The 14441-nt window shown below is 40.9% G+C and overlaps 1 protein-coding gene across 1 annotated transcript in view; it reads right to left on the reverse strand.

Moving 5' to 3' along the window:
- The window catches only part of Adam32 (ADAM metallopeptidase domain 32), a 94714-nt gene that overhangs the window by 65779 nt on the left and 14494 nt on the right, over positions 1-14441 (reverse strand). Inside the window, exons 3-9 of the mRNA XM_021219503.1 lie at positions 11062-11123; positions 9250-9325; positions 8333-8409; positions 6960-7131; positions 4798-4866; positions 2972-3043; positions 2606-2772 (exon numbers count right to left, since the gene is read on the reverse strand). Coding sequence (XP_021075162.1) covers positions 2606-2772; positions 2972-3043; positions 4798-4866; positions 6960-7131; positions 8333-8409; positions 9250-9325; positions 11062-11123 — 695 coding nt within the window. The remainder of the gene's footprint in view (positions 1-2605; positions 2773-2971; positions 3044-4797; positions 4867-6959; positions 7132-8332; positions 8410-9249; positions 9326-11061; positions 11124-14441) is intronic.

Genomic DNA, 14441 nt, shown 5'->3' on the forward strand with positions numbered 1-14441 from the left:
ATTATCCTCAATGGTATTTTATTTTAACTAGCCAGTTATAATTATGAAGAGAATCTGAAAATTGTGAACTCAGAAAAAAATACTACCTAGAAGACAAAAAAAAAAAAAAAAAAAAAAGAAAAGAAAAAGAAAAAGAGAAAGAAAAGTAAACATTAGTTGAAAAGCTCCATCATTTTAGAAACAAAGATGAATGTTAGAAAACCTTACGTGCAGACAACAAAAAGTCAAAAGCGAACATTAACAAACCCAACCTGGCTGCCCAAGGCAGAGCCAGCAGTCTGCAAATCAAAAAGCATTGGCAGATCCCAAGGAAAAACCATTTGGGTAGAGTTAACATGTAGCCATGATTTTTAAAACTTCCTTTAAAATGGGAGGCTAAGTGGCTTTTATACCCACTCCATCGTGAACAGTATTCCTAACCTTAGAAAGTCACGGATTTTTTCCATTCAGATCAAGAAAAACCTAAGATGACCTTGACTTCTGCTCACTACAGGCTTAAGGCATGGTGATCCAGTCAAAGAAAGGAAACTTGTAACACTCAAATGACATGATTTTACACTCAAAAAAAAAAAAAAAAAGAATATACTGGGGCCATGAGATGGCTCAGTGGACAAAGGCACTTGCTTCACACCTGACCACCTGAGTTCCCAGAAATCCACATGACAGAAGGAAAGAACAGAGTTCTGAAAGTTGTCCACGGTCCTTCTCATGCACCCTGTGGCATACATGTATACGCACACATACACACATGCACATGTACATACACACACACGTACACACAAGTCAATAAATAAGTGTGAAAAATTAGGACATCTTATTATTAACCAATTACTAGAAAAGAGTTCATACAACAAATACAACACAGAGGATAATCCCTGATGTAAGCCATGCACGTTAGTTAATAAAGAACCATTGTTGTTTCATAAATTGTAAAAAGTACCACCCAATGCAAAATGTTAATAATGGTAATGGAGCTGAAGGGCATGGTGAGGGAGTAAAGTCTGTGCATGTAAAAGAAAATGAATTTAGGTAATTATATTTATAATTTTAAAAATCTTTTGAAAAGTCAATAACAAAACGTAGTAATTTAGTACTTGTGGTGGTTTGAATAAGAATGGCCCCTTGTAGGCTCATATATTTGAATGTTTAGCTGTCAGGGAGTAGAACTTGAAGAGATTATAAGGATTAGGAGGCGTGGCCTAGTTGGAGGAAGTGTGTCACTGGGGGTGGACTTTGAGGTTTCAAAAACTCAAGCCAGGCATAGCCTCCCTCTCTCCCTCTCTCCCTTTCTCCCTCTCTCCCTCTCTCCCTCTCTCCCTCTCTCCCTCTCTCCCTGTAGCCTGCAGGTCAGGATGTAGCTCTCAGCTACCTCTCCAGCACCATGTCTGCCTGTATTCTTCCAAGCCTCCCCCAATGATGGACTGAACCTCTGAAACTGTAAGCCAGCCCCAATGAAATGCTTTCATTTATAAGGATTTCCTGATCATGGTGTCTCTTCACAGCAATGGAACAAAGGCAGTACTTATAGAAAATAACTGCATTTATGTATATCTATGACATACATTAGAGCGTGAGAATATTGACATTGGCAAAATTAATAGACCTAGAAATAATACCAAAGTTATAAAAGAGCTCCAGAAAAACAAAAACAAAAACAAAACAAAACAAAACAAACAAAAAAAACCTGTGAAGGTTTTCCAGGAAACTAGAAGAAGTATTTGAAAAATGGAAGCCGGGCGTGTTGGCGCACACCTTTAATCCCAGCATTCGGGAGGCAGAGGCAGGTGGATTTCTGAGTTCGAGGCTAGCCTGGTCTACAAAGTAAGTTCCAGGACTGCCAGGGCTATACAGAGAAACCCTGTCTCAAAAAAAAAAAAGAAAAAGAAAAAGAAAAATAGCTGTATCCATACTTATTGAATGGAATGTTCTACTTAATAAAAATGTACGTGACACTGAAAACATCAGTCTGTCCAAATGGATTAAATGGCTTAAAGCCCTGTAGGAACTCTATAAAAGGTTGTTTACAGGGCAAATCGTGACACAGCGCTGGTCTGTATAAGTGACAGAAAATCAAATTGTATCCCTCTTTATACTATATTAAAACTAGTTGAGTTATATATATTTGGAGATAAATACTTACATATGAAGGCATTCATTGTACATTGCTAACAATTCTTATATGGACAACCATGGATAAATGCATAGCTGCCAATTATCCTCTTTAAAAATTTAAAAATAATAGAGAATATCCATTCATATAAATACTTATGAACAACTCCACACTTGCCTTTGCCAGCTGTATAACCAACACATACACTTTACTGGATGAATCCTGACTCTTTCTCAGTGTTTGAGAACCATCAGGCTCTGCTGTGATATAGCGCAGGCTCTCAAGAGTCAGAAAATGGGTGGAGCTCTGTAAATCTCAGTCCATCGTTTTATAAAATATTAATACGCTTGAAAATAAATGTCACTCACGCTTTTTCTTTTTTTACTGCCTGGCAGTTAAAAAGCACGAATAAAGCACGTGTGTGATCAGAAATAAGTAACAGCTCCCTATAACACACGTCTTATGTTTTCTTTATAGAGTATCAAACATTCTTACATGAATAGATACGCGACATCATGAGGTCTTAGGGTAAGGTAGGCTTGCTTCCATTCTAGAAATCTATGCAATAATTCATCTGCTTCACCAACTGTAGGAATCTTATTCTTATCTGACCACAACTCCAGTGAGGACAACACAATAGTAATCTTGAGTTGGGCAAACACCTAAAAGCAGAAGAAATCAATATATACAATTAATCACTCTGATTTTTATAATGCCATACCCTAGAAAATATTTTCAATTTTTCACAAATCCACACTCTGTTTATACACATAACTTAATTATTCAGAAATGCTACATTAATTTAGTATGAAAGATCATTTCAAGATGAAAAAAATCTGGTATAAAAGAGAAAATACTTACTGAATTTATGAGACTGATAATTTCAATGATTTTATTTGTTACAATCATGCTGTCAGAGCCCAAGTAATCATACTAAAAGACAGAAATAATTTTGCAGTTAAAATACTATTTTTGTATGATGGTTTGGGTACTTGTATCTACTAGCTGAAGTTTGAAGATAATATAGAATTCAGGGTTTCAAATAAGATACACAATTCCCAATGTGAGACTATTGCGGAATATACTTGTACACATACATACACATTCACAAAAACACATACCCTAACTCATACACACACAGAGAGTGTTGAATATGGATTGACACAGATGACAACTTGTAGGCCCCATCATTTTAAACACCTCCTCTGGCCTTTCTCAAAAGTCTAATAAATCAACCATTGACCTGTTTCCCTTCAAGTCTTCTTACCTCTGACTTTAATTCTGGGCTCCTATCAAGATCTACAATGTTGAGGCTGGACCTGCTAATGCATTATTTGTATCTCTGTAATATTCCACAGGGTGGTAATCAAATATGTACCATCGGACCAAAACCTGGAAAATATATTTATCCTAAAAGCCATGTAATGTTTTGTTTATGGGAGCTATCATGGTTTGAATATTCTTGGCGCAGGGAGTGGCACCATTAGGAGGTGTGGCCTTATTGGAGTAGATGTGGCCTTGTTGGAGGAATTGTGTTACTGTGGGCATGAGCTCTAATACCCTCATCCTAGCTGCCTGGAAGCCAGCCTTCTGCTAGCAGCCTTCAGATGAAGATGTAGAACTCTCAGCTCCTCCTGTGCCATGCCTGCATGGATTCTGCCATGCTCCTGCCTTGATGATAATGAACTGACCCTCTGAACCTGTAAGCCAGCCCCAATTAAAAGTTGTCCTGATAAGAGTTGCCTTGGTCATGGTGTCTGTTCACAGGACTAAAACCGTAACTGAGACAGGAGTCAAGGATCTAGAGACACCTTCCTATCAGGAAACAACGGAGTGGGGGAGGAGCAGCACCAAACACCTATGTTTTACTGCAACACAAGCAAGTGTGCCAGCCACAGTGGCCAGCAAAACATTATAGGACTGAGCATTCTCCATTATAGGACTGAGCATTCTCCATTATAGGACTGAACATTCTCTGGACGTCGAAATGCACCCTCTTGCTCTTCAGGCTTGCCGGAATTGTCTCTTAATAAGATGATCTTGATCATTTGGTTTTCACTTAGCAAATTGTTACACTGTGCTACCTATGATGGGAAGTGAGAAGACTGGAATGTTCCAGTTCCTTCTAGCCTGGGTCATCACACATTCACACAAAATATCTAAAAAAAGACACCAAAGCATGTCAGCATTTTGAAACTCTTTTTTTAAATGTTTCTTAGAGTATTATTATTATTACTAATTTTACTATATCTTAGTGTTGGGGTTTTTTGTTTTTTGTTTTTTTTTTCTTTTTGGTTTTTCAAGACAGGGTTTCTCTGTGTAACCCTGGCTGTCCTGGAACTCACTCTGTAGACCAGGCTGGCCTCGAACTCAGAAATCCACTTGTCTCTGCCTCCCAAGTGCTGGGATTAAAGGCATGCGCCACCAGTGCCCAGCTTATATCTTAGTGTTTTGCCTGCTTATATGCTTGTACACCACACCCACACCTTGTGCCCTCAGAGGTCAGAAGAGGGCACTGGATCCTCTGGGACTACAGTTACAGAGGGATGGGAGTCATCACACGAATGCTGGAACTCAAACCTGGGACTCCTCTGGCAGAGGAACAAGTGCTCTTAATTGCCGAGTCAACTCGCAATCAATTCTCCAGTCCCATACCAAGTACGTAAAAGAAAAGCAAAAAGACATACCAGCGCTTTGTCCACCACAATACTCATCTCTAGATAGAGGGGAAACAAGTTTTTAAAAGGTGATTTTGGCTAGAAAGAAACAAAAGCACACGAACATTTAGGTTGTCATAACGTATTTACTTGGAATTCTTTGTTAAAGTTATTAGGGGAACACTCACGACAAGTGCTAGTGGGGTTGCACAGCTGGGACAGCTGCTATCTCATGCTTGGGGGTTATCGCATGGGATTTAGTAAGGAGGACACTGACTCCTCAGTCACCCAGTCAATCAACAGCTTCCGACTTGTCAGCTCCTCCTATGCTAAAGCCCGGGTGCTTATCACCACCTATTAATGCCAGACCAGATTAAACTAGTTTAGAGATTGCAAAAATGTTGAAGACTAAGAAACTACAGTTGTTCCATCCCTTTCCGGAGCCTCATACTTTGCGACACGACTGAAACACCTCCCAAGAGGTGAGGCTACTTTGCCTGGCTCCCCGTCAGAGCTGCTGGTCAGTATCTGCATGAGAAATGCTCTGGTACCCGCTCATTCCAGGCCACCTCTGACTGCCATGTGTACCCTCGGAGCATCAGCTTGTGCACATGCTGGCACTACAACATACAGCAGGAGACGCAGGAAGGTGGTCTTAGGGAATAGGGCAACCAGTTGCTTTAGTGAAAAACAGGGAACAAAAGCCAGCTACCAACTTTCATTGAAAGCCCACCATGGAGACAGCTCACTGGCATCGATCAGAGGGGTGCTTCATGTTTCTCTGAGTGGCTTACTGGTACCAGAAACGGCAATGCCAGATTGTTCTCAGTGAATTATAGCTATGTCCCTTGCCTTCCAAAAAGGGCTTGCACAGGGAGCTATTCAATTCTTCCTCCTTGGAATGCTCACTGAGTAGACTTTGTGGAAGACATTTGTAAGACACATCTCAGGGTAAATACATTAGCTGCTGTCTAGAACAAGAGACAGAAGGCAGGCTGGGGGTAGGTGGACAACGTGGAAAAGAAGAGGCTGATAAGGAGAGTGTAAGATGGGAATGGGAAAAAAGGGGGGGTTTGGAAAAATCTCAGGCATCTACACTAGAAAAATCTAGAAGGTCACAAGACTAGCTAGACACGAGCTGTCAGAGATCTCAAAATGCTGCTAAGTCTTCTGCCCTGGCAAACCTTGGGGCTCCATGCAAACAAGCATAAAGTCCAAGAAGCTACCACAAATAACATGAATGAACATTATGGAAATACTCAAACATGGTAAGCCTCAAACCACTAGAGCTCTGGCCCTTTCCCTCCCTTTCAAACTGGCCACATCACAACCCCTTTGTGCCCAGGGACTCTCCAGCTGCTCCCACATGGCCCCAAGATGGATGCCGGCTACTTGCTTCCATGCTCCCAGTCTTCCACCATTCAGGTCACCCCAAAGCCCTGTAGTTGTATGCCAAGAAGCATCATCTACTTCCAGGTACTTAAGAAAAAAAAATCAACCAAGTGACAGTAATTAATACACCTCTTCGGGAAAGGTTCTAAATATCCATTCCCCCCAATAAAAAGACACAAACTAACAGATTGGATTAGAGAACAGGATCTATCTTTTGGCTTCCAAGACATCACCTTAAGGTAAAAAAGGATGGAAAAACTACATTTCACCCAAATGGAACTAAGAAACACACAGGCACGGCTCTCCTAATAGCTGGTAAATCAAAATCGGCCCAAAGAGGTAAGGAGGGGACACTTCTTACACTGGGTAAATGTATCACATCTCCTTCTCCCAAGACTTGGAAGAATGATCGGAAAGACTCAGACCCAGAAAGACAAACAGACCATGCTACTTGTCATGGAGGTCAGAGGGAGACATCCATTCTTTTCCACCTTATTATTGAGATGTCCCTAACAGAACGGTCAGGCACGCCCAGATAAGATTGTTCAGGGCACACCCCAAGCAAAGACACCGTTCTGAAGGAGTATAGGTCTGAAGGAGAAGTGGGTTGTGACCCAGACCACACAGACATAAATAACCACGCTGCACAAGAGCACAGGGTGGTGCAGGAGCACCTGTGTGTCCTCTCTGTCCTTCGTTAGTTTAATGAAACCATAAGAAATGGCCTTACTACATCATACTTTTTTAAGTTAGTTAGAACTAATAAGTGCTTTGGAAGTAATGAAATATGCAACACTCACCTTTTTGTTGATTAAAATGCCATAGTGCATAGGCATCTCTATGTTTCTGCTGTTTTTGTTAAATATCAACTCCTTCTCTTTGTTCCCTAGCTTATAAACAATGTGTTGAGATGTAGATCCAGATTGCAGGGGCTCAATTCCATAGGACACATTCTCAAACTGCAGGAACCCTCTGCAATGTTAAGAATAAAACTGTTAAGTGCTTTTTGGAAATCTATATTAAGACATTCTTGTAACAGCCGTTAAAATGATAAAAGATGTGCAGTGCTTTCAGTCCAGAATCTCTAAGGTGACTTTGAAGAGAAAAATAATTTCTTTTACACAGTAATCCAATTTTCTATTTCTTTTTTCCTCTTTTTTGTTGGTTATAAAACTAATGAAACCAGTTCTAAATTATTTTTTAGGAGTGCAGTGTGACAATAGTTGATAACTTCTCTGTGCTTTAATCGGGGACTACATAACAGTACAGTAACCTGAAATGTTAATAAATTTCTCTCGAGTTTGCAGAGCTTGAAAAAAACAGATTGCAGAGCATTTATAATTTTAAAAATGTCCATCAGCAGTTTCACTAATGAAAAGAGAATGTGGCAGTGTTTGCAAAATGATACTCACTCGTTTTTGTTGGGTATATAATTTGAATAAGAACTCAAAAGCCTGATTCTGAAAAGCTGATCAGTTCGCAGATCTTTGCTTCCCTGAATAGAGGTCACCTAGTATGTCACTGCTAGCTAAGAAAATGGTTTCAGGTTTGAATTCCAAGGTTCCATACTGGAAGCTCATAAAACATTTGGAATAATAAAATTGTACACTAAAAACAGAGGTGGATAATGCTGACAAGATTGAAACCTCTCCAAAGCAGAAAAAAAGAAAACAAATAATTCAATATTTAAAGAAAGCACTCTGTTATTATTTCTTTAAAAAGAAAGAGTACCTAACTAATAATTACAACATAGTGACTTGCCTCCTTGCTATAGAGATAATTTTTACAAGGGAAAGCAAGACTCATTCATGTTTATTTTACTTTTTGTCTCCAAACTGTAAGACTCATGGTACGTGTTGTAAAATTTCTATTTGCTGAAAAAGATAAATAAGCCATCTTAAACCTTGCTCCTGTAACCTACAACATTCCATTCACATTGCTGTTGTTAAGAGGACAAGGATATTAGGACTTCTAAACCCTCCAAATGGTAAAAATCATCTCTGGCCGGAAAAGGGAGGGCAAGACAGATCCCAGACCACTGGGGCCCTGCCTGAAGAAATGACGTCACCAAGCAATCAGCCTGTGAGAAATTTGTCCCAGCTACACATGAACGGAGGTGGGATACATTCACGGTGGCCAAATATCACAGCCCAAGCAGGAGAAAATGAGTAACCTCAGTCCAGAGCACGTGTTGAGGGTGGCAACCGAGTTCGGGTAGCCTTTGATGTGTCCTTGATAATAGCACTGAGCCTGGGGAGCAGGGGGAGAAAGAGGAAACTGGTTACTGAAGAAGTGACAACACTTTCATGCTTTTGAAACTAGACACAACCAGCTGGATATTGTGCACAAATACACGACCCGCAATGCCACGCATAAAGTGATACTCGAAGTCTCAGTTTTTTTTTCCCAACGTATGGATTTAAGGCAGCAACTACAAGCCCTGGGAACCTTGAGAAACCATGATGTGGCCATCTAGAGAGGGAGGTTCTCTTGTAAGACTCTGGAAGCTTAGAGGGCCTGGTGGGGCAGTAAAGGGGGAACTCGGGAGCCATGCTAACACAAAGCATGTCACCTGCAAGGGCAGAGGTACGGAGGATGTGTGATGAGAACAGGAAGGGAGCACGCTCCACATTCATTCACTAGACAACACACTTCAAAAAGAAGAAGGCCAAAGGAAAACAATAGTAAATAGGCAGGAAACACATCCATATTAAAATATTTCAGCACATCGCTTTACTCGATAATAAATCAAGTGTTCAGACTTCTCAGGTCTGCACAGCAAGGTTGGCCAAGGGACAGAGAACATATGCAGGGCACAGGAGGATGGATATGTGTATGTATGCAGCCAGCAATGGGTGCGAAGGGTTTTGATCTGTGCTTCGGTGCTCTCAGGTCCTTAATCTGCTCATTTCACCTTCATTTATATCCACAGTGCTCGGGAAGGATGCGTGGAGCTGTAGGCTACAGACAGTCCTCATGGATAGCCCTCAGTCAACTAACATAACTCTGCCAAGATGTAGGAGGCACTTCATGACCAAGCAATAAGTACCTTGAGTTTTTTGAAAATTCATAAAATAACTTAAATCTTACCAGAATGTTTGGAGAATGAAAACTCGTAGATCCTTGACTATACATATAAACCATAAAACGATTTGTTAAAAAATATCTAAGTACGAGAGAATGAGAGAGAGAGAGAGAGAGAGAGAGAGAGAGAGAGAGAGAGAGAATTCTGAGTTACTCTTCAAGAAACAACAGAGCAACCATTCGTAAACTCTGCCCCACCCCATGTTTCTGTAAATAACACTATTGGAGCATAGCCATGCCCGTTAACTTGACAGTGGGGGCATACTCTGGGGACATTCCACCAGAGCAGCTGGAGGTAGTAAGTAGTCTGGGCAGAAACTATAGATGGTCTTAAAAACCAGAAGAGTTACTCTCCAGGGCTTCGGAGAAAAGGGCAAATTTTGACATGGTGGTAGCATTTTCTTTGACATATATTACACTATATGCAAAGTAATACACATTTACTCAAAATAATTTCCCCAACTTAATGGGTTTCTTACTTTTCAGAAAGATTTCTTTTTTTTTTCTTCATGTGTCTATATGTGTCTGTACGAATTTGTGCACCAGTGTGTGTAGGTCCCCATAGGAGCCAGACAGTACCCTACCTCCTAGAGCTAGGGTTACAGGTGGTTATGGGCCACTGAGGTTATGGGTGAGCACTGAGGACAAAAGCTAAGTCCTTTGCAAGGGCAATAAGCACTCTTAACCACTGGCTAAGCCAGCTCTCCAGCCCACTAGTTCCTTTAATAAAGGGAAGAGGCTGCAAGAGGAGTAGAGCCATTTTTCTATTTACAGAGATATAAAATGGATGGAGGATTGTGAGAATTTTCTGCTCCTTTATTCTAATATATATTATGATATAAACACTGATTACTATATATTATATTACATATAATTTACTTATATCTATTATATAATATTTAGATGTATTATATATTATGTAATGTATAACATAACATGTTCTATATAATAGTAAATATTTTTTATTTATGACATACTTTATAAAGATATTTGTATTTATAATTATATAATATGTAATGTAAAATAAATATATATTCATATTATATTTAGTATATTTTTATTATTATAACATAAGTATATTATATAATTAATATATAATATATAAAATGTGTAATATATAATATGTATATAGTATACATTGTTCATAACATATAACATGTATATATTATACATTTTACACAATGTATACTATATAATTATCTATTGTTCTGATAATGTGTTTGAAGAAAATTAAGTCCTACTGTCCTTAGCCTCTGCGCTAAAACTCAAGTCTAAGCCTGGCCTTCTCGTGGTTCCATGTTATGCACATACTCTGTTGCTTCCATTTCACTTCCTTCCTTCACACTTCCTCCCACCCGGTCGGCTGCTTCCGGTTCTCCCCAGAGCCTGGTCGCACAAAGGCTAGCAATGGTGCCCGCCCTCCCACACGCCCTCGCGTGTCTGAGGTCTGAGCGTCAGCTGAGCTTAAGGCTCACTCGCAGAGGCTTTGCCCCCGATGACTCTCTGGATGCCATTTCTCTTGGCATCCGTGAACTCACCCTTCCTCCTGCTCTCTTCCTGTCTGCGTATGTTCACTTCCTGCATCCCAGTATTACCCATCATCCTTACATGTTTCCATGGCACCCAGTTATGCCGCTTTTCCTTCTCACATTGAAAACACAGCCCCACCTCTATTAGTCTTATTTTGTTCATTGAGACAGCCTACAATTCTAACGAGAGCTGTATCGTTGCTCTGATATTCCGCGGCTCAATACAGGGAAACAGTTTCAGAGAACTAAAATGAGAGGCCAAGCTAAAGAATAAGGGAAAAAAAATCACCTTTTCTGGAGATGCACAGTGTACTGCTTCTTGTTTATTGGAATAACATAGGATATCTGTTCCTAGAGAATTCAGAAAAACTGAGAGTGAGAACAGATTTTGAGAAGAAGCAAACGGCAACTCAAGAATCAGCCAAGCTCATCAAGCATGTGTCAAACAATTTGGAAAATCATTTTTAACATACTGCCTATGTTAAAAATCTGCAGTAATATATTGAAAATATTTAACTTTTCATATAGCCCACTCATTGCCATACAAACAAGCCACTCTGGATTTACACAGCATTAGAAATCTCCATGTCACCGAATCCTAAATGCCTGGGAAAAAAAGAGCCCAGGCTGACTGAAGTCTTGTCATAGCATCGTCATAGCATCGTGGAAGCTGGAAGCACTTCGTTGAGGGCATCCTAGTTGCCAGTAACAGTTCTTCACCTGGACTGTCTGTGGTGCACGGAGCACACATTCCCTTCACTTGCAGGATAAATGGAGACCCAATGATGCATTAGATTTAGAGCAAGCTTCATCCATGGAGACCACAGGCAGTTTCCTGAACAAGAGTGTTAAATTTAGCTGGGCAGTAGTGGCACACGCCTTTAATCCCAACACTTAAGAGGCAGAGGCAGGCGGATTTCTGAGTTTGAGGCCAGCCTGGTCTACAGAGTGAGTTCCAGGACAGCCAAGGCTAATCAGAGAAACCCCGGGGGGGTGCGGGGAAGAATGTTAAATATGTGCAGCAGATGATCCTGGGAAGAGACCAAGTTGACGGCTGAACAAGACACTCCAGAGGCCATCTCCCCACAGAAATATCTGCCTCGGGAAGGCCAAGGAAACCACAGCAGGGGCATGCCTCAGTACAGGTTTTATCATTCTAATATGGAAAGAAGTAAGAGGTACCTACTTCACAGAACACCTGACACTAGTCCAGGAAGCATGGTGAGGAGAGGCTGCCTGCTTCAGAGAGGGAAAAGAGGTTAGGTCCAGACCATCACCCTCCAGTAGAATACCAGGCCCAGGGCTGAGAACCCAGCACTGGACAGAATCCAGTGGCTCCCAGTTCCAGGTTACCATCTTCAGACTGAGCTTCTAGATGGACCTCAGCCAGGAGCCGAGGAGAGCTTCCGTCAGGTGTGAAGAGCCAAAGCACAGAGGAAGCCAGACTCTGCCTGCAGGCCTGCTGAAAGCCCTGGGCTTCATCCTGGAACTCAGGACCAGACCTGACCACACATCCCAGCACCAGAGAGAACCCACTGGGCCCAGTGCCTTTGACCTACTCGGATTCATCGGCTTTCTTCACAATGCACTGCTTTGCAGACAATGAAGCCAGTCTTCAGAAACACAAACTAAGGAACTGGAGCTAAGGGCACTTGTTCTTGAAGAGAACTCAGGTTTGATTCCCAGCTATACCGTGGCTTACAAACATCCATAACTCCAGTCCCAGGGAATCTGATGCGCTATTTTGACCTCTGTGGGCACCAGGCATGCATCTGGTACACAGACGTAAGTGCCGGCGAACACCCTTAAACACATAAAATAAGTAAGTCTACAAGTAAATACAAGTTGAAAGACTTTCTTGAGACTCAACAGACTATAATGGAGTGAAGCAGAAGTCGGCAGTGGGAGAAAATTCAGGAACTACAGAAAACAAATGGAGATTAAATAATAGAGTCTAAAATATTGGAGCAGTAAAGAAAAGGAATTCAAAACCCTAGAATCAAAATACAATCTGGGCTGGTGAGGTGGCTCAGTGGGTAAGAGCACCCGACTGCTCTTCCAAAGGTCCAGAGTTCAAATCCCAGCAACCACATGGTGGCTCATAACCATCCATGACAAGATCTGACGCCCTCTTCTGGAGTGTCTGAAGACAGCTACAGTGTACTTACATATAATAAATAAATAAATCTTTAAAAAAAAAAAGAAAGAAAAAAAGAAAATACAATCTATAAAATCTATGACATACAGCCGTGGTGGTTGTCTTAGTTAATCTCCTATTGCTGTGCAGACACCATGACCAAAGCAGCTAGAGTGTATCAGGGTTTATAGTTTCAGAGGGCGAGCCCATGATTATCATGGCACCAGGAAGGCAGGCACGACTCTGCAACAGTAGCATGGCCCCGAGAGCCCACACCCTGAGACGGACAACCACGAGGCAGACAACTGGCAAGGTGTGGGCATTTGAAACCTGAAAGCCTACCCCTCAGTGACACATCTCCAATAAGTCCACATCCTGTCTTCCCCAAACTGTCCCACCAATTGGAGACCAAGTATTTTACAGATTGTGTTTTCATCCTAGGATTTTGAAATCCCTTTCTTTACTGCTCTAGTATATGAATATATGAGTCTATGAGGGCCATTTCATTCAAAACAACATGGCAGTTCAAACAAACACAAAACCAAACAAACAACAATGACAACAAACATCTGGAGAGATGGCTCAGAGGCTAAGCAGACTTGCTTCTCTTGCAGAGGATTTGAGTCTCCATCACCCACTTGGATGGCTCACAGCTGCCTGCCACTCCAACTCCAGAGGATCCGACACCCTCATCTGACCTCTGTGGACACCTGCATACACACAGTGCACACGCACTCACACATAAATAAACGTAAATTAAAATCTTTGAAAAATTGATTTAAAAAAAAAAATCATAAAGACCACACATAAGAACCTAATGGTTTACAGGAAAGTCTAAACAAGATACAATCAAACCCAAAATTAGTAGAAGCAAAGAAATAATACTAGAGCTAAATTTTTTTTAAGTGAAAAATAAAAATCTCTTCAATCATTCGATTATTAAAACAAAGTAGGTTCTTTGGCAAACCCTTAGTAAACTATAATTAGAGGAAAATACAAAATAATAAAATTAGAAATTAAAATAGAGATATTACAACAGATACTACTGAAATCCAAAGGATCATTAGGAAATATTTTAATATATTTCAATATATTCCCACAAATAGATAAATTTATAAGACTGAAGATAAAAAGTCTGTCAACAAGAGACTAAAAGCAGACATTCTATCAGGCCCTTCAAAAGGAATAAGCACCCTCCTCAGACCAGTCAGCGAGGCAGAGAAGGCGGATGCTTGGGGACTCACTCACAGAGCTAACAGTATCCTGGCAACAGAGCCAGACATGAACGTAACAGAGAAGAAAACCAAACACCGATTCCGTTGAGGATGATGGATGGAACGATCCTCAAGAACATACTTGTAGACCGATTCCAGCATCACATTACAAACATCATACACCATGGTCAGCTTACTCTCCTTCTGGGAATGGGGAAGACAGATGGCAAAGGTGGAAGTCAATAAATGTAGAATACACACAGGTAGAACCAAAGGCAAAAATCACATGGCCAGGCTGTGTGACTATGGCTCAAGGTT

The sequence above is a fragment of the Mus pahari genome, chromosome 19 (assembly GCF_900095145.1).
Source record: "Mus pahari chromosome 19, PAHARI_EIJ_v1.1, whole genome shotgun sequence".
Classification (NCBI taxonomy): Eukaryota; Metazoa; Chordata; class Mammalia; order Rodentia; family Muridae; genus Mus; species Mus pahari.